General features: G+C 54.1%; 1 protein-coding gene across 1 annotated transcript in view; it reads left to right on the top strand.

Annotated features, from left to right (window-relative positions):
* LOC129210966 (uncharacterized) overlaps positions 1-2,431 on the top strand; it is an 85,806-nt gene extending 83,375 nt beyond the window's left edge. Inside the window, exon 3 of the mRNA XM_054837408.1 lies at positions 1,154-2,431. Within this exon, the coding sequence (XP_054693383.1) occupies positions 1,154-1,952 (799 nt within the window). The 3' untranslated portion in view covers positions 1,953-2,431. The remainder of the gene's footprint in view (positions 1-1,153) is intronic.
* The last annotated feature ends 20,909 nt before the right edge of the window (positions 2,432-23,340 follow it).

Here is a 23,340-nt window from a genome sequence, read left to right as displayed (position 1 = left end):
TCGTTTTGGTTAGCTAAAGGCAAACATCTGTGCCTCTAATGCAGAAAGCCTCCCTATTACCTATGTCAACAATTTTATTTTTAAAACAGTACGCAAAGCGAGAGGTGCATCCCTTATCTGGTGTACGGCGGCCGCATATGTAACACCATCATATAATTAACAGTCAAGATCATTTACATTGTCGCTTAGCTAATTTTCATAATGTTTTCTTTATTATCAGAGGAAGAAATTAACCCAAGAATTTATTTACATACTAGTCTCAAACAGTAACAGCTTGCTAATTGCCTGTTAGGTGATTAATAAGCTTACAGCAGATGCTAATGAATCGAGAGCTCACTGTTTCAAAGGTGCTCTTGCAGCATGCTTGTGTTTTGGCAGCTTAATTAGTGCAATAATTATGTACTTGTTGCTCCTTCTTTCAAGCAAATACTGTCAAATGCTTAAAAGATTAAAGAGAATTATATCGCTGAGAACTAGCTGTGCTTAAGTATTCTGCTTTTGCTAACTTCCCTGTTGTTTCCAAAATGGGAACGGATAAATGCAATTATGGCGCAGGCGAGAGCCGCACGGTTCTAACGGCTTTGCTGGTGCAGAGCCCGTCGGCTGCTCCGCACCCCCAGCCCCTGCTCGCCCTTGTGGGAATGGTTTCGCAGAGAGTTTGATCGAGATGGGGACTAAAACGCTGTGAAAATCTCCGGAGCCAGGCCCGGGGAGGCTCCTCAAGCTTTTCCCCTCGGTAGCTTTTCAAACCGCCTCTTGCAGCGAGGAACGGGCGATTTCTTTCCATGTCATGAGGGTGAATCCTGGGTAAAGGTCCTGTGCAATGCGGGAGCAGGACTGGGTGGTCCCGTTGGTCCTCAGTGATGCTAAAGCCACTGCAGGACCCGTAAGAGTCTATTTTTGGGTGGGTGACCTTGCTGATCTTTCTCAGGGAAGAGGAGGTGAAGCACTGTGGAGGAGAACGGTGGCTGTGCTGCACCAGCCATTATGAGTTTCCACCTTGAGGGTGAAGAAGTAGAGTTAAATCTTTCAGAATGAGGTGGAGAGATGTCCCTGTTTGCCTTCACGGGTTAATCGCTCATCTCTGCCATCTCCATGCATCTCCAGAGCTTTGGAGACCTCCTTCATCACCCTCCTCCTGTCTCTTTTCCAGGCTGGGAAGTCCTGCCCCATCCCGTTGGCTCTCTCAACCACCTCCATGGATTTGCCGGGCAGGGCAGCTGCCGTGCACAGTTGTCACCTTTCCCTGCACCTTTTCCAGTCCTCCTCAGCGCGGGAGGGACCGGAGCAGATGCAGAGCTCAAGTTGTGAGTAACCACACGTCCACGCCGTGGCAGCGAGATGTTCATCTGTCCCTCTCCAGCACTGCGTGTGCATCGCTGGGCAGAAATCTCAGCACAGAAGTCTCCACGATGGCCCTCGGAGCTCCTTCCCGAGCGGTAATAGCTCCTTCAAACCCATCGCTGTGTGTGCAAAGTCAGAGGGTGAAGTGTCGGGACTCAGTCGCTGCAGGCTCACAGCGAGAAGGTGGAAAGCTGCTGTGGAGGAGCCTCTTGCAAATGTCCTACCACGCGTGCTGGGGATGGAGTGGTGTTCCTGTCTCAAGCAGCAGGCATCGGAGGCCGGTGGAGTGCCACTCGACTGCTAAAACACCCGTCCCCGGAGGGAACGGCAGGCAGCCGGGGCTGGAGATCGCTCCAGCAATCTCCCGTTTCCTTGGTGACAGCCGGAATCTCTCCGCTGCACAAGAGCTTGGGCTTGACGGGTGGAGAGGAGCCCTTTTTTTTCTGGAAATTATACTGTATTATTTGGTGTGGGGTTTCAAAGGTCCTCGTTGTTTTGAGTCTGAGCGGCTGGGGGACGGCAGAGCCCCACCAGCCCCGTCCACCTTCCCCGGGATGAAGGCATCGCTCGCAGCAACGGGCTCCTCGCTCCAACTCCTTTCGCAGTAGCTGTTGCCATCTTGTTTAATTCCTGCATTATCTGATTGTCACAGTGTGTTTCTCTATATTAGGCAGTAAGCCAATTTGTTACTTAACCTGTAATTGCACTTTAATATAAGCTATCTCGAAAATGTATTTTCGGAATGAGTCTTATAAACACATGATATGCTCCTAACATCAAACCGCTGTATTCTTTGGGAGTAGGCTCTTAGGAGGATTTGGCACCGGTTCTGTTGGTTTTAGCTGCTGACGCTTTATCACGGGTTGACACGCTGTACGTCGTTAAAGGGCACAGCCCTTAGAGGTTCACAGTATTTAAAAACTGACTTCTTCCCAGGAATTTACTATGAGTGTGATTTGTTGCTGATTTGCTGACTTGAACTCTGGGAAACCCACGAAATTTCTAACTTCAGCTGAAATCACATTATTGTGGGAAATGTGGTGCTTTTTGGTTTGTGAAATGCAAACAGGAAGACCTCATCTAGAATAACAGCAAGAATAACGTTCGACAGCGTTAATACATCTGCCAATGGCTGCTGGCAGATTCACTTTTTAATAACTCCAATTTTACAAATTAAATGCTGATAACATGTTTTACTATCATCCTGTGTTAGTTCCCCACTGCAGTTGCAGGGGAGGGAAGGTATTCAATCTCCATCTCAACTCATTAATTTTAAAAAGTTGGCCAGTATTTGCAAAGTGTTAAGCATATAAAAATTGATGTTGACAAATCTTTGAGGAATAGAATGAAACAAAAGAAATCAATTAAGAAAACAGCCTGCGGTTATATATTATAATCTAAATTGTGCTCAGCCTTGCAATAGCAGTTACCGGCAAACCCTGGTGCCGAACGGAAATCTTAGGAGGGGAAGTTGGGGCTCAGGATGGAATTCGGTATTTGCTGAAACTACATAAAGTGGTGAGGAGCGTCGGTGCGCGTCTCCTCCGGGTCTGGTCACCAGCTCAGCGTGGGCAATCTCCCGAGGGGGAGTGGGGCCCCAGCAAGCCACGGGAAAAGCCCTTGGTAGGCTCTGCGTGAAGTCTCGTGCAAGATGTCGTGATGCAAACCGGGGCTTGCGAGGCCGTTTCTGGGTGCCCGCAGCCCCGCCGTTTGCACGGCTTCACTATTTGCCCTGCGTGCTGATGTTCTCGCGGGTCTGATGTGGTTGAAGGGGGGTGCCCAAGAGCCGTCTCTATTGAGCTGCCATTTGCCGTTTAGGGCGATGTCACAGCTTCAGGTGCCTCTCCAGGTGAAGAAGGAGACCCCAGCTCCCCTTGCCCTGCTCTCCAGACCCCAGGCCACGGTCTGGAGAGGTGCGAGGCCACCCGGGTCGCTGCTCCCCGCATTTCCAGGGCTGTTCGCACCCTCGTCCCCGAGCTCCGGCTCAGAACACGCACCAAAGTCCCAACTTCTCCCCTATTCCCTCAGGTCTGCCTGTGCCAGAAGTAAAGGAGGTTTGGAAATTTCAGCTGACCACCCTCTCCTTGGAGGTCTTTGGGGTTTTAGCCAACCCTCTTCACGCCCACACACCTCTGTCCTGACCCAGAAGCAGCAGAGACCGCAGAGCTGGCTGAACGATGCGTGTTGCAAAGCAGCGAGCGTGTGGACAGAGGGCTCGGTGCCAAGGACCACGACTACTTGCATCTCCATCCTTGATCCACCCCGAGCCCAGCACAGGCAGGACAGGACCTCGGCACGCGCCTCCTTCGTTTTCCTTCTCCATTCCCATCCCGAGGCAGTGCCCAGGGCTCCGGGAGCAGGGGGCAGAGGGGGGACAGCAGCACCGTGACCCATCGCCACGGCATCCCTGCCGAGGTCCTTGTTTAACCGAGGGACAGTGCTCCTCTGCTATCAGTGAGTCACTTCTGCTTAGGACAGCAGTATAAATTAATTTGGATGTCTGTGTGATCCTATCAGTGTTATCTTGGGCTTTGTATTTTAAGGCTTCTGTGGCCTTCAGAGTAAATAAGTGTTTTCTCTGGCTGACACATGAACCTGGAGGAGAAGGGTAAGTTGTCTTGGCCGGCTCTGGCACAGTAGTAGAAACCCCGTAGGGTTTTCACCACCAGTTGTCTAACTGGACTAATGTTTTATTACACGCAGGAAGGCGATGAAGGAAGCACCCCAAACCAGCATCCTTGTGGGGGGGAGATCCCGCTTTCCCGTTCCCAAACACGATCCTGCTCCGGGCAGCGTTCCCAGCTGGCCGAGCCGCCCGTGACCTTGTGCAAGTGCACGGCTCTGGCAAAGTGATGTGCTCAGCTAACAGCCACCTCTCCTCCTTGGTGTTTTATCCTCCTTTTCCAAAGAAAAATTACTGTATTGACCGTTTTTTCCCATGTATTTTGTTTCTATGAAGATTTAGGAAGACCTGTAAGAAATTCCGAAGCCTGTATAGAAAATACAGCTGAGGAAGGAAGATCTCCATCCCAGGGAAGGGTAAAGGAAAGATCCATCAAAGGATATCTCTAGCATTCACTTAATTTTATTACTTTAAGTGACTTTATTACCTTCATTTTGCTTTCTGTTGCATTCCAGCACTTATTTAATAAACCCCTCTCTGGATTTAAATAGCAGTTTAGTTTTTATGGTAATGCTAAACTTAATCAGATGCTCAAATTAGCTTGAAATTAATTATATTGACAGCAATAACCCTTAGTTCCCTCTTCACGTCCTGTCTACAGATCTCCTTCAAGACTGCATTAAATGCCATTTAGACACAGAAATTAGTTGCAGCCCAGTTCCCTGCCGACGAGGGCCGGTCCCGCAGGCAGTGCTGGTGGCTGCTGGGACCGGCCCCGGTGCCCTGAACGGAGAGGAGGCAGACCAGAAGTTTGCGAGATGGACAACATCGATTTGGGGATTGATGCTTCTTTTTCTCAAACCGACAAAATCTGAGCTTGCCCTAGCACCCCTTCTTGGGGTTTCGGGGCAGCCTGAAGGCACCGCCTTGCTACGGGGGGAAACAAAGGATGGATGAGCAGCACCGGGACCTGCAGCTTTTTCTCAGGAAGGACTGACCAGTGGGGTCTGGCAGGGCAGGGGATGGGGGATGACCGTGCCATCCATCATCGCCCCGGTTTCCTCCCAGCCAGCCCCACCGAGCCCCGCTCGGGGGACACTGGCTGCACCCCCCTGCCCGGGCGTTGGGCACCCAGACTGCTCTGGGCTCGGGGCTCCCGTCGATGCCTCTCACAGCATCTTTCTGCAGCAGCATCCCGCAGCCGCTCAGAGCCACGGGAAATCAAATCAGGCCCTTCCCACGGGAAGGATGCCGGGAGAGATGGCACTTCTCTGCCCCAAAGCGCTTTCACCCCGCCAGGGGCTTTTCACCATTTCTGTTCCAACGTGTGTCAGTACTTTGTGGGGTGAAAAATCCTCTGAGAAGGTTTGTCCTGCTTGTCTGGTGGGGCCTGCTCCCAGCCCGGAGCTGGCTTGCTCCACATCCCCTGTGTTTAAGGCAGCGTTATAAGCAGGGTGAGCTGGAGATCTCTCCATCAACCGGGCTTGGGGCCCTGGATCTCCTGGCTGACCCCAGCTCCCCCGAGTGCTCCCCGTCCCCAGGGAAGCTCCATCGCAGAGGAGCCCCAAGGCAGCAGAGCCCCAGCTCTCCGTGCCGTGGGCGGGCAGGCGGGGGGCTGCAGACCATCCCTGGTGGCCGTCACCGCCGGGAGGGCTCCGGCAAGGACCCACGGAGTGTGGGACGATGCCTTGCCTTTGCTCTCCGGGGTTTCTCTTGGAGCTGCCAGTAAATATCGCCGCGCGCTCTCCCGTCTGCGTGGTCTGGCCGGATCCAGCCCCTCCAGCGGCGGCTGCTATTGATAATTGCTGCGTGTTGGTGGAAAGCCATTTGTTATTGATGCCAGTTTAGAGGTCTTATTAGCTTAGCATGCCTCATTGCTCTAAAAAAAGAGAACTTCCCTCCTTTAACCCGTGCCGGGCTGGCAACCTGGCATGCCGTCCCGGCCCCGACGGCGCGGCAGTTCTCTCCCATGGGAGCATCGCCCGCTGCTCCGCCGCGGTGTGACCTTTCGCTGAGCCGCCCTGCGTGTCCCGGAGCACACAAGGTGTTAAACTGCATTAATGAGACTGATGTGATAAACCCTGCCAGCGCAGAGCGAGCCTGCTCCACTCCGCTTGCTTGCCCTGAAGTCTGATGTGATTTTGCATTTAAATAGCCAGAAGAGTTTGTAATATTAATGCATGGTTCATTGCCAGCGAAATCCGGGCTAGGTATACACTTCACTGGAGAGTGAAGACAGCCTGATTCATAGAGGATTCCTGCTAAATCTGCTGTAGGTTCCCAGGGACCTGGAAAATGCATTATGGTAAAAATCAACATGACCTTCTGAAAGCACCGCGCGGAGCCTGGATCTGTATTGCTAACGCTGGAGCAATACTTGGCGCGGCAGAAGTCTCCCCCATTGTTTGCATTCTGGCTGGATGATAGAAAAGTAATCAAATTAGAATTAAAAAACACAAATCGAGCAATATCCGCAGACTATGTTTAACTTGCGTGATATATGTTATCGTGTGCAGGCATACGCATGCCCCTATGCAATTGTCATGTTAAAGCTTGTTTTGCTTTTGATTGGCTCCGAGGCAGAATAATATGGGGGCTGTAATGTAAGTTGTTTTTCCTTTTGGAATGAATAACTCTTGCGGTAAAGCTGACACGAAACATAAATTTGTTAAATTACATAAACATTATTGCGACCCATAAAATTCAATGAATCCTCGTCGCCTGTTTACTCATGGCTGGCTTTACTGTTTGCACAATGTAATTTAACGTGTCAATTTGCTCTCAAATAAAAAACATCTGGCCTTTTGACATGCCAAAAAAACTGCAGAGATGATCTGAGAAAGGAGCTAAAAGCCCGGGCTTTACATAACAGTTAGCAAGGGGCTCTTAAAAGGAAGCCAATATCATCCAGATCAATTGATGGCCTCTTGGCAAACCTACTTCTGCAAACCCTGTAAGATTAGTAAATTTTATCCTAATTAAAATTAAGAAAAGCCACGGAAGGCTGGCACACGCTTTGCAATTACATCTCCTGCCAATATTGACATCCATTCTATTGGATTTTTTAACAATCTTATTATTTTGTAATCATGAATAACAAGAAGAAAATTATACTTTTATAAGAGATTTTTATTCTGGACGAGCTACAGAGTCCCAGTAAATTAATTCACCTCCCTAAGCCCCTTAGCTCAAGATTCTCCTTGAAAAATCTCAGACTTTGGTAGTCGGGCTCGTACGAGCGTCCGTGGACACACAGCTCCACGCTAAGAAAGACCCGTAAATCTCAGCTTAATCCTAATAAGCGGTAATACCTATCGCTCCCCCAGACAGCACACGGAGGATGCTGACCTAAATAACAGGAGTTTAGAAGCCACATGTGGCAGAAATCCTCCTGCGCGCTCGCTCTGTGTGCGCAGCCTTGCCGTCGACGGCTGCTCCCGCTGATTGATTGAGACGTTTATGATTTGCATAGGAGACAGTTCGTGTAATTACGGATTACCGAATAAAGCCAATTGGTTGCAAAGATTAGAGAGGCCACGTCCCGTAGGAGCCGTCGGAGAACCGCACGGCATTTCTTAGTCCTGGTTGCGTCTTCGGGGCAGAAAGCCTGGCCTGGGGAGGGGAAAGCACGAGTAGTCCCCGCTCATCGCCTGCCCCGACCAGCGGTTCGGCACGGATGGAAAGCAAGCAGCCCAGCGCCGGGCCAGACGTCAGCGTGTGGGGTAATTAGAAACCCTCTGGAAAAATGAGAGCGGATCCCCGCTATGAAATCAGGAGGTTACAGTGAGTTCAGGCGTTGTTTTAATTAAGGGAGAGACATCTCTTCCTTAAGGGAACGCTGAAATCACGTTACGGCCGATAGGAAAAATTTCCCATATTGTCAGCGAGGGTTAGACACATTTGCGCGTAAATAAATTGTGATTTCTTTTCACCCGCTAGGATAAGACACAATATTTTCTTTTAAAGTATATGGGGCTGGCGGTGGTTTTACTCTAATCAAGTTCTTGGCATTTCGTACAGGCTTATAATGGGACTCAAGTAGTTGCACATTTTCTGTAATTGGACTCGAGTAATTGCACATTTCTCTAAATGATTAATGAACGGAATTAAAAAGTTTGAAAAAAGTCGCCTGCTACACTGGAGAAAATGTAACGTCAGCGGGGCTGGGGGCGGAGAGGCTCTTACACAAATATTTATGGACTGGTGGCTACAGGGCTACGTGACAGAGGAGAAATCCTATAGCCCACGCGCTGCGGGTGGAAATGACACGGGCTGGAGAAGAGTTACGCTGCAGCCCAGTCCCCGAGCGGTGTAAAGCACAAAGCTTAGGTGGGGATTATCGGATCGAGATATTATAGAGATAACACGTGTCAAAGGTGATTTCTGCCAAGTTCCATTCTATCGTTTCTCACAGCGGATAAAAATAAATAAATAAATCCCAGCGCATGGATTTCTGCGGGGTTTTTACCAAGTAGCCATTGCAAGATGATTTCTGCTTTTTTCCCCCCCCGCCGTCCTGCGAGCTAGCGGCCGGCTGACTCTTCTCCCGCTGTACTTATTTTCATTAAAGGACGGTATTCCATAGGCGTGCCAGAAACATATGGTGCAAATCACTTGCTTTGGAAGTCATCTTAGGAGGAAGAAGAAAAAAAAAAAAAAGAGCCGTGGATACCCATATGTAAAACCTGACTGCAAACATGACAAGGGGAAGGCTGATTCTGCCTGCTGTAGCTTCCAATCTGGAAATACTTACGCCTCCGATGACATCGGCTGCGCTGCGTGCAAAGACCCGTCGCTTCCCGGGGTCTGCGGCGGGCGGCCAGATGTGGATGGAGCGCGGCGGCCTTGGGCGCGGGTGAATTTGCAAGGGGACAAGTGCACCCGTCAGCATGTGGCGCTCAGCTCCTGCACCCATCCGCACCCACGCTTGGCTCCCGCACCCATCTGCATCCATCTGCACCCATCTCAGCTTCTGCACCCATCTGCGCCCATCTGGGCTCCTGCACCCATCTGCACCCACGCTTGGCTCCTGCACCCATCTGGGCTCCTGCACCCCCAGCCAGGCTGTCGGCAGCTGCAGAGGTGCCCGCAGCAATTTGACATTTAATGCAGAGGTTTTGGTGAAAGGGCTGGGGCGATGCTGGCGGGTGGGGGCTCGGGGGTGTCCCCCCAGCCGAGCTGTGGCAGAGCGGTGCGGTGTGGCCGGGGGTTGGGGAATTTTACCAACCCAGCACGGAAAAGCTGGTTTTGGCCAGGGTCAGGGAGCATCAGGCCTTGCCGGGGGACTTACAGGGTGCAAGAAAACAAAGAATATTTTTTCCTTCTTAATTTCAGCATAATTTCAATTGGAATTAATTTTAATGCTTCAGGTTGCTAATGAGAATGAAAAATCACTTCTAAAGAGCAAATCCGTGCTTTTCCCCATGGGGCAAACCCTGCAGGTGTGTGATGCACGCTCTGCGCTACGCCCGAGCAGGGACCCCCGCTCCCAGCCACCGGCGCGGCCCCAGCCCTCACCCCCGCGGAGCTGGAGCAGCCAAGCATCGCCCTGCCCGGCTTCCGTCGTGGTTTCTGGGCTGATCTTCAGACTTGTGCAATAAATAACAGTTATGCAAGGAGCCCACTGCCGAGTCGGCACAGCACACGCCGCCTGCTCTCACCTCTTCATCACTTTGTTTTCACACCGCCGCTGCTTTCTCGCCACCTCCGGTCACACCGTGCTGAGCACGGCTGGGCGCAGAGGGGACGCGGTCACCCCGACGGCTGCCTTTTTGCAGTTTGAGCTGCGTTAAAACTCATCCTGCGCTCAGGGCAGGTGTTCAAAGTTAAAGCCAGATCAGGAGCAGCCACAGCAAGCGATCTGGGAGGGAAGTTTGGTGCGGGAGCGCAGCGGGGATGGGGGGCTCCCCAGGGACGGCGGCGCAGCCCATGGTCACGACCCGCCCGGGGACGACAGGGGCATCCCTGCTGCTACGAAAACAGAAGAGATGCGTGGCTTTGGGTTGCAGAATGGACGCGTTTGGTGCAGGAGATGGGCAGCCGGGCAGCAGAGTCAGCAAAAGCAGCTCCGTGGGGTGCGTGGTTCCAGCCCAGCGTCAGGCTGGGACCGCAGGAGGGGACTCTGGGTGCCAGCTCTGACCTCTCCCTTACGTTGCCAAGTCTGCGGCCTCCCCTGCACTGGCTGGAAATGAGCATTGTTGTCTTGTTTTGCTGTATTTTTTGGCCGGCGGTGGGTCCTGCTGGTTTCTGAGCGGCACTCAGAGGCGTTGGCATTTCGTTCTGTCTGTCAGAGCAGGAGTTGCAGCAGGGGAGGGGGGTCCTGATTTTTTTCCAGATGTGCCAAGAATTCATCTCAATGAAGAGACCTTTCTGCTCCCATTGTTGAAATAAAAATTCTGAGATGAAAGATGATGGTTTAAATTAGGGAAGAAGTGTTTTGGGAAAAAAAAAAACCAAAACCAAAACCCAAATGTGCTAAAGGCTTTGCTTGGCGCCTGCCATGCCCGAGGGGCTCCAGGCCAGGGCTGCGCAGCCGAGCTGGAAACCCTTTTGATGTGCACAGGGGGAAAGCACCGGGCAGGTGCGAGCTTTTGCACCTCGAACACGGGGACGTGAGTTTGAGGTCTGCAGCCCTGCCCTTGGCTCTCCCACCCGGGGCAGCCGGAGCTGGGACGGACCCTGCGGGGAGAGGCGTGGGATCCATGGGAGCTGCAGGGTGGGCTGGGGGAGTGAGGGCTGGCTGTCCTGGCTTCAAATGAACCTGAGCTGTGTTAGTAGGGGGGGTGACTGCTTCCCTGCAGCATAACCAGGCAATAAACCTACAGCCCAGGGAATTTTTTAAATGCCAGTGCACACAGAGCTGATAACGCCGGACTATTGCTCCTCTGTGCGTGCGAAGAGTAGGAGCTGCCCAGCGCCAGCCCAGGCTTCAGGCTCCTAATTAAACCCGAGGCCCCGCAGATCCCCTCTCACTCTAAACACCGGCGCTTGATGGATGGCCTGTTGCTTCATCCCAGGGATGTCAAATAAAAGGAGATTAGAGGAGGTGCGTGGGGAGCGGCATGCCGAGCTGCCAGGGACGGGGCTGAGCTGATAATGAGCCCCGCGCCCAGACTAAACACAGCGGGGTCTGCGGGCCCCTTCCCCAGCCGGGATCACGCAGAGGGTGCTGGCTGCCCTGCGTGGGATCGCTGCTGCGTCCTCCCGCCCGCAGCTCCTGCCCTGCGCTGCCTGCTCTGCCCAGGCGCATCGGCACGTCCGCACACGCCGCTGCACGGAGACGATGGGCATGGCCGGGCAGCGCTTGGCGAGGGAGCTGCTTGGCCGGCACAGACGGTCCCGGGCATCCTGGGCTCCGCTCGCCGGGTGACGGTCCCCCCTCGGCTCTGCCTGGCGCTGCCGTCCCGTCGGGAATGATGTCATTCCCAGGCTGGCTCTGTCGCCGTCCGCTCGGCCACGGCTGCTGGCCCAGGGACGGAGAGAGGATGGTCTGGGCACGCAGGGATGGCCAGATGGGATCACAGGGTGAGGAAAGGTGCAGCTTTCAAGTCTCTTTTATTCCCCCTTTTCTGCCACAAATCAGCTTCTCGCTAGATCCTTGAGCTGCACAGGGACGACGACGGTCCCTTGAAGTCTCCACCGAGCTTTGCAGCAAGCCCTAGGAGGTCTGGGCGTGATGCAGGTCCCTCCTCATCGTTCTGTGGGAAGGCTGGAGAAGCCCCCCCGCCCCGCGCCCGCCCAGCGGCCCCCTGCGCCCCGAAGATGGGGGTTTCCAGCAGTCCCGGCCAGAAGATGTTTCGAGGCCAGCGAGAGCAGTGCCCTCTGCTACCACCGTGTCCCACGGCCGGGGCTGCTGCCTCCCCTCGGCAGCGGGAAGCACCGGTGGCATGAGGAGCGTTGGGGAGGGAAAACCACACTGAGCGATCTGTCCTGGTGTGAGCTGGCGAAACCAAATAACAGCGAGGCAACAGCAAAATAGGATTTATAATACCCTCAGCTTTACTCTCCAATTTCAGCTTTGAAGATGAATGTTTGCTGCACTGTTATTCATTTATACATTATTTTTCCTATCTCCTGAGAGACACTGTGGTTCCCAACACACACACACACAAAATGCATTTACTTCTATTTCTAAAAATCATATCAGTTCTGCCTTAGAAGTACATGCTCATAAGCATTCCTCCGTATCCTCGTGTAAAGACCCATCTCTGAAGATGCAATCCTTGCGGTGCAGGTTCACGCCAGGTGAGTAATTGCTCTGGAGGCCACGAAGCCGCAGAGTTATTGTGTTTTGCAAGAGTTTTGCAAGATGTGTGTGCTCAGGTGGTTGTGACTCCCTGGGTAAACGGCTGCCAGCCCCCCGGGCACAGGGACGGGGACGGGGATGAGCTCGGCTGGAGACGCCAACCCCTCCGTGGCACGAGGACGGTGGTCACGCTGCCGTGTGAACTTTGCCTGCAAGGTGCCGTGCGAGATGGCTGCGTTAGATCCCGGGGCAATAAAATGTGTGTAATGTTGTGTTGCAAAAGGAACAATGAATGTAAATGAGTTGGAGAGGGTTTTATTATTAAAGGGAAGATTGATGGTTCAGCTATCTGGTGTGGGAAAAGCTAGTGTCCTTATTAAATGTAATTATCTGCAGCGCTAATAAAAGCTTGCAGATTTCCCCGGGTCAGGCTGCCCTCTGCTTTAGCTGCGCTCCCAGACGGTAATAAGCTGCAGCTGGAAGAGCCTGCAGAGGAGTGCAGAGGAGATGCCCATCACGCCAAGCACTTGCTAATTGCCGGTCAAGGACAAACACGGAGTCTGTCAGGGCGGCCGCTAACTGGCCGCGCAGGACGAGGTGCCTCGCCGCGCTCTGAGCCGCGGAGGGGAGTTATAAGAGCACGGCTCCGCATGGGCACCCCCAGGGAGGGAACAGACGGCCCCGTCCAGGCAGCCCCTGGGAAAAATTCACCTGCCCGGAGGAAGGAAATGCTTTTCCCAGAGCGGGTGCGGGAAGAGGTCACCCCCATGCCCGCGTGTCGGGCTCCTTCAGCTGGAGAAAGATGCTTGGATGCTCCTCGCGCCCGCCTTGGCCTGGGATGGTGCTGGTGCAACAACGACGCTGATGACCTCAAAGGGACGAGAACAAAAGCCGGGCTGTGGAGAGGAGGAGGCATCATCCAAAATGAGATGCTTCGGAGCACTTTGATCTGCTATTGTTTTAATTAATGCCTCTAATAAGAATGTGAGATTCTGGATAAAGGATACCTGGATCAAGAATTTAATGAGTTTTCCCTTTGGAGGAGGTGTGAGCGAGTCTGCTGGCCGGGCTCAGAAACTTCCCCGCAGCGTCAGCGCGGGCTTGGCTGTCCTGGGAAAGCTCCAGGAGCAGAGAGCAAGCAGAGACAAAGGTTTCTGCTCGCTGGTGGGAAAACAAATACCCTTTTCCAGCTTTCCCTAAAGAGGCACAAACTGATGAAGTCTCCATCGTTTTTGAGATGCTCCTGATCTCTTACAGCTTCCACCAGCTGGAGAAAACCTCTGGGAAAACCGAAACGACCCTTTCTGGAGTGCAGAGGGTCCGGCGTGCTGTCACGCCGTGGGTGTGCAGCACGGCGGTGATTAGAGACTTACTCCCCTTTGCTCTCCTTGAAGATTGGATGTTATCTTTTCAAGCAAGGGGAAGTTAGAGGGGAGAGGCTGAGTGGGGTCCCCTGCTCACGGCCGGAGCCTGGGGCTTTGCTGGGAGCTGCTGACGCCCAGGCAGTGGGAGCGGCGGGGGGGACCAGACTGCATGGGTGCATCTCCAGGGATGCGCGAGGCTTTTTGATGAAGAGGTAGCTGGGCCAGAGGATCTGCGCTGCACGTCGAAGGGGTCTGAGCCAGTGAGAGGAGCTGAGCTGAGCAGCGGATCTGCACAGCCACGACAGCACATGGAGGATAAACGGCACATCCGTGCCTGCCCGTAATAATCATCCTCGGGAGTAAATCACCAGCGCAGGCAGCAGGCAGCAGGGTGAGCAGGGAGGAACCCAGGTGCGGCACAGCCTCGCTGCTGGGGCGGCGAAGCCTTCCCCAGGCTGCCGGAGGAATAATTGATGGATCCGGGTGTCTGCTCTGTTTAAACGGGCAGGCAAAAAGAGAAGCACGAGCCATGCATCGTTCCAAGGCACAGAGGTCCGGGGAGGAGTTTGTACCCCAAATCGCAGAGCTGCCTCAGACGGAGGGAATGTTCTTGCGTTAGATCCAGAGAAATTGCCCTTTGAAGCCAAACTCTTCATTTTAAAGGATTTCTGCCTCCCGGATTCTGCGAGCCCTGCGCTGAAGTTGCAGGACTGAACCTTGCAGGGACGACACACACCCCATTACAGAGATCCACCCTGGGTCACCATTCCTGGCGTGCGCACTCTCGTACGTCTGCGGTTTTGCAAAATGAGACCAGCTCAGCCACCGGCCACTTCAGCCCATTGCAACCAGTACAGCCAGTGTCCCCAGCTGCTGGGAACAGGAAAGCTTTTGGCAAGAGCTCGGTTTGGACTCGGGTCTCCAGGGACCTGGTGGCTGCGTAGGTCTGGGTTACCTTCTCCTCCCCAGGACTGGCTTCTCTGGATGAGTCCCGGCAGATCAGCCCCGACCCAGGCGCTGTCCTCCCACACTTTTCCTGCAGATGCTGTGGGATGATGCGGCTGGGCTCAAGGAGGGGCCACGAACCCGCAAATTCAGGCAGAACCTGCAAATTCAGGCAAAACCTGCAAACTGCGTCCCTCGCCTTCACCGGCGGCAAAGCAAGGGCTGGAACAGGGACGGTGGCTTGCTGGCCAGAGCTCTCCAGAACTGAGAAGCCCCCACGTGCTCGCCCTCCAGCCCCGCCGGTTTGGGATTCCCTGGGGCTTCTCCCTGCAATTTTTTATCCACTGGGGGATGCCCAGAGGGATGCTCAGCTCTCCCCGGCCAGGAGCTGGGGAGAGGGGAGCGGGATGAGCTCGGTCGCTGGAGAGGCACCAGGAGTCACGCACCTCACCCCAGCTGACTCAAATTAATTGCTCTGATGGAATAATTGCTATTAAAATTCTTCTCCCGGTTTGTACAGTTGGGCTGGTTGTGGCCCTGGGGCAGACAGACGGACATCAGCACCCACGTTGCCCCGTTCCCCCGTCGTGCTCAGCTCCGATGCTTCAGAGAGCACCAGGATCGAAGCAGGGCTGCCGGCCGGCACGGCAGCACATGTACCCAGGTTTCCAGCTGATCTGCAAGACCTCCAGCTTCACAGGCAGCAATTTCTGATCTGAGCCCAGCTATTTGCTTCGGTGGTAAATAACAGAGCACCAAAGTGGCTGCCGTGCCGTGGGCTGGGGGTGGCGGGTCCCACGGGCGGGATGCGGATTGCAGCTGGAGAAAGTTTTGGGGTTTTTTTGTCCAGTTTTGCCTGACCGAGGAATAAATAGAGGGAATTTTCCCCCTGATGCATCTGTAAGTAATTTCAAGTTGGGAAGCTATCATTTTGCTAATGGCAACATTTGCTGCAAATTCATGGGGATGTCATCAGAGCTGTAGGACTCGGTCCAGCTCCCATCAAAACCGGTGGAAATGGCTTTCTGCTTCCCGCAGACCTCACCAGGGCTTGGATTTGACCATCGCGCTGCTGTTCCAAAACACGGGGTGAATTCAGGGTGCTCCATAAATAATTATCATTAACAGCGAGGACTGGCACGTGCATCCTTAGGTCCTCGCTGGCTGCCAGAGTCATTAACCTGCCTTGGTTTTCCAGCACCGTTCTGCAGACAGGAAGGCACCCGAGGTGACGGGCGAGCCATCCGAGAGACGATGGCAGGTCCCGCAGTGCCGGTGTGCGATGCCTCGTGCTGGCACGGCAGGGATGGCCCCAGAGGAGCAGGAGCCTTTCTGCCCCCCAGATATGGAGATTTTCAAAGGTGACTTTCAGCCCACGGTGCCTGGTGGCTTTCTGAAACTGCAACACCCCAATCCGTAACAACGTCGCCTGGCATCGCTCCCACGAGGAACCCCTTTGGCCGTTGAACCTGTGTGTGGTGTCTGGTGGTTGCATCAACCTTCTAATGGTGACAAGGGTCTTCATTTTAGGCACAGTTGGGTTTCTTGGGACAGGTAGGGTCGGCAGGAGCTGTAGGGATAAAACATGGGGGGCTGTGAGTTTACTTCGTCCTCTCCTGGGGTGCTTCGGTGCTTGGAAGGGCTGCAGAGGATGGGAAGAGAGGATGCTGAGCTGCCTTCATCCTCGCCTGGCAGCCGCCAGCCCGGTGTCAGCGGCGGCAGCTCACGCCATTGGCAGGGATAGCTGGGTTGAGCTAATGGTTGTAAAAAAACCCTCGTTCCTTCTGGCATCTTCACCCCCTGCAGATCAGGAAAGCAAGCTGATTTTTTTGCAATTTCATTTACTACAGGCTGAAAGATTACTGTACAGGGCCGGCTCCCCTGTCCTCCAGCTAGTTAGAGCGCAATGCTGCTTAAATTGTCTTTTTGATAACTGTTCTGGCTGCCAGAACAGAGGTTTCTGTGGGGAATTCACACAGGGCTGCCTTCAACTTCCCCCATCCTTCATATTGCAATATTACTCTTTACCTAGTAGAAGATATTCCTAATCGGCTTCATAAAAAGCAATAAAGCCTTTTCAACACTTCATTGGCTTTGACATTTACGGCACGCGGCAGGCGGGAGGGCAGGTGGAGGAAGGTGCTCCCCGGCCGGAGCGGGGCACGGGGAGGTGGGTGCTGATGGGGCATCGCTCGGGGATGGCGCTGGGTCTCTGCAGCATCCCGCAGCATCCCGGCACCCCAGGCAGCCCCGGCCCACACGGATCCGGATGCAACCCCGGCAGCGCCCGTGTGTTTCTGTGTGGCTGCAGGTCGTTCGGTTCCTCCCTCCGCTCCGTAACCTGTGAACGGCTTTTTCCCACCTCGGAAGCTCTCTGCTTTGTGGGCTGCAGCTCTCCTGCCCCAGCTGTAATGGCTTAGTTTTATTAGCCTGTGACTGCAGACGCTAACCGTTGCCTACAAGCCCTGGGAGGATTTCAGCTGGAGTAGGAGTAGCGTGCTGAGCATCCTGGCACGATGCCTTTTCTCCTATAAAGCGTCATGTTTCCAAATGGGTAATTACTGCACTGGGATTTATGCAGTACTTCCTTTAAGTGGTTGTGTGGGCTGCCATTCCTCGATGAATTAAAAAAGAAAAAAATAGAAAAGAAAAAGAAAAAGGGGGGAAAAAAAAAATAGGAGCTGCATACAGCGGTGCTAGCGAGGCAAGGGCAGAAATGAGATCAGCTTGCTCTGCCCTTACCTGGCAATAATGGGAAAGTGCTCTTTCAATTGAGCTGTTCCATTCTTTTGCCCTGAGCTATGAGAAGTAGATTGGATGAAAATTATCAGGCTCCCTGTCTAGAATAAATATTCTTGAAATGGAGCAAGTCATAAATAAGCGAGCAGCAATATCCTGGGTTATGAAGATATAATTTCTATCTTTAATAGCTGAGTAGGCCCCAGGGACTGTCTGGAAGTGGCCTGCCTGGCCCCAGTATTGATGAGGGGAAAAACACAAACAAGCAAAAAAAAAAGCTTTTGTTTCTTTAACCCTGAAATTATTGATACTTTGAGAGGAATAGCAACACGCTGCAGCTGAAACCTGCGCCTCCCTTCATGGCAGGGAGCAGCCAGCCGCTTCGGTGGGATTAGCCAGGGCTCAGCCCCTGGTTTATCCGCTGGGAAAAGCCACCCCAGGCTCCCACCGAACCCCCCCGGCTGCCGGCGGCACCGCGGCTGCATCCCCGGCCGGCGGGACGGCACTGCTGGCATCAGCCCCGCGGCAGGGATGCGCGTGCCAGGAGGGGACGGGGACCTCGCGCAGCGGCTGGGACATCCCCCACCTTCGAGCGAGGGGCAGGGGGGGAGCACGCCCCTACCAGAGAGAATTTTGTAAAATATGGGTATTTATTTACAGAGTTGCCGACAGCCCAGCCTTGGGGAACTGCAAGGTGGGACGATAATTAATAAGAGTTGCCTGGATGAAGCTCCAATTTTGATGGGATTAGTCTTAATGGTTTTATTTTTAAAAGCCCTTTAATTACTAATCAGCTCTCCCTTACAAGCTAATACGTGCTGGTGCTGTTTAAAGCAGTCTGTGAGGGGACTTTACCGGCGGGCAGCTGGGGCGGCTCTCCAGAGCTTCTGCAAACCGCCCCGCTTTTCCCCATCCCTGGCCCGAGCCGTCTGCGCCGACAGCATCGCCGCGTAGTGGGGGTGCCGGGTGGGCAGAGGTGTGCTGCACCCCGTAAAGCATCCCGCCGCGGGCCGGGGGGGGCAGGCGCTGCACGGGCTCGGCGTGGAAAGTTGGCACGATCCGGCGGATTTACAGCAGCAACGACAAAAAAACCCGAGCGTTGCCTTGTTCCTGCGTTACTGGGTGTCACTGCCTGCGATGGTCTTTGGGGAAAGTCCCGAGTGGTGGCTGGGGATGCTGATGGGTGTAATTGGGGTGGGTGGGGGCTGTTTGCCCCGCCGGCAGCGACAGGGACCGGTGTTCCCAGACACGGTGCTCCCGACCCTGGTGCTCCCCGGCCAACCCCAGCCCCTTAATTTATAACACAACAGAAGCCATTCCTTAATCTTTTAATTATGTGGAGTGACATGGGTGAAATAACTCCTTTCATTTCTGGGCCACTGACATGATTAAGAACTGAAGTCTGCTGTTTTGGAAAGAAAACGGTGTAAATTGCCCATCATGTGAGATCTGTATCACCTTCCACCGAAACGCCGAGCGAGCGACCGCCGCGAATCCATCACCCAAGCCTTGCTAGGGGAAGATTGCACCATTATTAAATTATATGTTTTTTAAAAAAAACGACACGCTGATCTGTTTCGTACCAGTAAATATGTGATTTACATTTAATTCTGAGTAACCTTTCCATGATCAGTGAGGTGTGAAGGAATTTAATGACACAAAGCTACATTTATGAAGAGACCATTCATATTCATTAGGCTCACGCATTAACAACCCTGCCAGTGACGTCTCTCTACCACATGCTTTATTACTACGGTTTACAGGGGCTAAAAGCCGAGCGAGCTGCGGCATCCACACCCCGGCACAGACTGACCCGACGACGACATCATCCAAAAAAAGAAATCAATGAAAACAGGGCTTGAAATTGGACGTTCCCAGGTTTGGCAGGGGAAAGGCTGGGACTGTCCTTCTGGTTTAGAGGAGAGATTTGGGATGAGAAAGGGAGGCCTAGAGAGGAATATCTTTGTTGTCTTTGCAATGTTTAGAAAGGAGGAAATATCGAGGAGATAAAAATGTTGCTGATCATCGTCTTTAAAGCATCCAAAACATGAGGGGCCAAAGGAAAACCCACCCCGGGGTGGAGAGCACAGCTCCAGCTTCTGGTGTGGGCAATCATCCGGAATCAGACTTGACATCCCAAATAATGGAGGTTGGAGCTAAAAAAAAACCAAAATCAAGACTCTGGGCTTGCAGTTCTGGTTCTCACCCATATTCTTCATTTCTGGGTTTGCCGCTGGTTTCACGGATGTAGAACAGAGGGGCTGGAGAGGTTTGTGAGAGGTCCCCGGGGAGTTCCCCTCACGGGACAGGGTTAGCGCTGCCCATGGCGTTACAGCAGGATCCCTGCTCTCAAAACCCATCGGTGCCGATGCCTCCACGTGCACGGGGGTTACTGTGCTGAAGGGTTTCTCTTAATATCAACCTGCTCTGGTTCAAGCCCACAGCTCCTGGCCGCGACACTTCTGGGGGTGGGAATGCCATGGATAAGGCATGGAAAAACCAGGGATACTCCTTGGAAAAACCCCCAAACAGCCCACATCAACACGTTGCAGCTCCATCTTCGGAAGCACGGTGAACTTGAGGTCCCCTCCATGAGGATCTGCAGGGTCTGGGTCCCTGCCATGGAAGGTACCAGCTCTGGGGCACCGTCTCTCATGGGGTGATGGGGATCTCCTGGGATCCCATAGCTGGGTCCAAGCTCATCTGTACCTAGCACACGTAAAACATGCTGTTTGAGGAAATTAAAACGTGGCCGGCATTAGAATATCTCCTACAAACCCCCGCCTGATGGTGAAGCAAATGAACCGCAACTGTCTGCATTGAAAAATAATTGGGTGTATTAGGATGCCATAAGCAAATAATCAAACCAGAGGCACGCTGCCGGCCGCTGGCAGCCCTGCCTGCTCGCCCGCTGCCTGCGGGCACGGGGACACGCACTCGGCAGCTGGAAGGGACCTGAGCAGAGCGGGACGATGGGGCATCTCCGTGGGGCTTTGGAGTGGCCCGTGCCAGGGGGAAGCCGGTGCTCGCCCTCCGCCAGCCCTCCCCCAGCAGAAATATTTTGCCTTAGTCCATCATAAAGGCCCCAGGCGATTGCTCTGCAAGCGGAAAGGGAAGCAGCCCGTGGGCCGGGGAGAGCCCCGAGCGCCTCTGCGACCTTGGCAGTGCAGTTTATTTTTCCAGCTTCTTATCTTCGTCCCGAGGGAGTCATGCGCTGCCGTCGGCGTTTCCCGCTGCGGCCGTCGAGAGCAGGCGTGCGAAACCCTGGAGCACTGGGACGAGAAGCCAAGGGATCCGCCGGTGCCTCAGCCGAGCCGCCCGCCCCGCATCCCCCTTGGCAGGAGCACCGTCAGTCCCGGGAGTGGTTTTATCCCCCCAGCTCCGTTGAGGCTGCTGTGCTGGGAGCGGGTCGGTGCCTCTGCCGGTTCCCTGGGCAGCCCTGAGCCCTCCCTGCAGCCGGCAGAGACTTTCACCCATCCCAGCAGCTCTGCACCGTCTGCCGCTGCCCCTCCGTGCTCCTCCTTCCCTGCACCGCCTTTGCTGTTTGCCCGCTACCCCACGATAAGAAAATAATTCCCCTTCCCTTCGGTCCATTTCATTGAAGGGGTTTATAGAAATATTTCTTTCTCCTTTAGGCATCTTCTGTTGCACTTCGAGCTCCACAACCCCTGGGCACCCCTGGCCCCGCAGCGCTGCCGGCTGCCCCCGCGATCCCCATCCTCTCCCTGGATGGATGGACCAGAAACCCATCTCAGCAACGAGATCGCGATTTTCCCCCTGAACGTTGCTTAATATCCAGTGGAAAGAATAAAAGTGACCCTTTGTGCTGTACAAATGCCCCACAGACCCTGGCTGGCTGCGGCACACCTCTCCGCTGCTGATACGGCACAGGGCACGGCAAGGGGTGACCTAGCATCACCGGCGGGCGAGCGGCCCGTATTTACCATCCATCTTCCTAGGAAAAACACCTTTTAAAGCAGATGACATTGTAACGTGCCCACTTTCAGAGCAGGGAGAAGCAGTCTTATGGGCTGCCTGTGCTGCAAATGAAACATTAATTAATTTACCAGCAGGAAGGATATAAATAACTAAATCAGATGGTGCGACTTATTCATGAAGCCCTGATGGAAGGCAATTGTTATTCCTGGCTGTGCAGGTTAATGAACACGCTCTCCTTTTCCCAGCATCACATACTAAAAATACAAGCGGGCCAAGTCGTGCCCGGCGGCTCCGGTTGCTCCCCGAGCCCGGCAACCCTGCGGCCCCGGGGTGTCCCCAGCACACGGACCCCTCGGAGGGGACACACGCTCGGGGCTGGGGGTGTGGGGCAGCTCATGGACCGGGGGGCAGGGAGGAGAAGCCGAGTGTGGGGGAGCGGAAGGGAAGATGCTGCTGACCAGCCAGAAATTCAACCCATTTTCAGCACCCCTTCCCTGGATAGGTAGAGGGAAGGCTTCGTGCAGGCTGAGGTCTGCTGTTTTCAGGGAAGATTCCTCCTGTTCTGCTGTTATTATGGGATGGGGTTAGCTAGAAAGCACATTGCCCTCATACCCAGGCCTTGCGTTACCTTGCTGCAGGGACTCAGGAGACGGCAACAGCTTTGAACAGCAGAGCACCAGGCTTTCAGTATGTAATTAGTGGTATACGCTAATCATGGAGGAGAGAAGGAGCCTGACGAAGAGCGGGGGTCTCTGCCAGCCCCCATCGAGCCCTGGGCAGCCCCCGTTATGTCGCAGTAAAGGTGCATTACGGGGGGGGTGGTGAGGATGAGCCGGTGCCCCATCCCAGCTGCCCTGGCAGCTCATGGGTTACCCTGCGCTCGCAGCTACCCGGCTTTGAATTCAGCCACAATCCAGAACCGAGTCCCCTTTCCTGCGCGACAGCCCAGGAGGGCCCCCCCCTGCTCCCCACGAGGGCAGCCCCCGGCACCGGCAGCACCACGCGTGCCGGAGCAGCACCGCCAGCCCCTGCCCTGGGCCAGGTCCTGCTAATGAGGGCTCGACGTGCCTCGGCTGAACCCTTCAGCCCACGCGCCAGGGACGTCCCCTGCGCCGAGCGAGGGCATCCCAGGAGGAGCGAACCCCTCTCCTGCCTCCCCAGGCAGGCAGCGGGTCCCCTCTGACCCACGGCAGCTCGTACTCTCGCTCTGGCAGATCTTGCCTTGCTTCCCCTTGAGCAGAGATTTTCCACAATGTGCTGCCTTTTCATTTGCCAGTGCTTAAAAGGATTGGAAAGATTAGGAGATTTCAATTTAGCAGCAGGCAGGCAGTATGTCAGGCAGCTTCCTGCTCCAGAATAACATGCCCTAATCAATAACACCAGACCACAGCCCACAAAACTGCTCTAAAATGGAAACAAGATTTTTTTTTAAAAAAGAGGGAACCAAAAAACAAAACAAAACAAAGTGACGAAGCCCCAGCCATCTCTGCTTTCGGTTTCTATGTGTGTGTATAGTCAGTTAATGAGAGTTTGTAAAGCGCAAGCCACCATAAAACTAGAATTGCTTAAGTTGAACCAGCCACGCAGCCTGTCCTCTCTGCGTTTGCCAAGTCCCTGGTTTTATTTGCCCAGGCTCAAGGTGCTGCTCACGGAGAAAGAGGAAACCTGGGCACCCAAGGCGGTGGGTGTCCGTCCTGGAGCAGCCGGCAGCTGGAGCCAGTGCAGGGGAGAAACCTGGGCTGAGCTGCACCGACCAACATCCCTCAGCCTGGCAGCGATGCCTCAGCATCCTTAGCCTGGGAGTGGTACCTCAGCATCCCTCAGCATCCCTCAGCATCCCTCAGCCTGGCAGCGATGCCTCAGCATCGCTCAGCCTGGGAGCGGTACCTCAGCATCCCTCAGCATCCCTCAGCCTGGGAGCAGTACCTCAGCATCCCTCAGCATCCCTCAGCCTGGGAGCGGTACCTCAGCATCCCTCAGCATCCCTCAGCCTGGGAGCGGTACCTCAGCCTTGCGGCTGCACATGGGCTGGCTGTTATTAAAACGTGTAGCGCCAGTCAGCACCCAGCGATCGGCACTGAGATATCATTGTCATCCGGTGTAGCGTGACTTTTTTTTTCCTCCTCTCTTTTCACTTTGAT

Source organism: Grus americana, chromosome 10 (genome assembly GCF_028858705.1).
Source record: "Grus americana isolate bGruAme1 chromosome 10, bGruAme1.mat, whole genome shotgun sequence".
Lineage (NCBI taxonomy): Eukaryota > Metazoa > Chordata > Aves > Gruiformes > Gruidae > Grus > Grus americana.
This window is presented reverse-complemented; position numbering and strand designations above follow the sequence as displayed.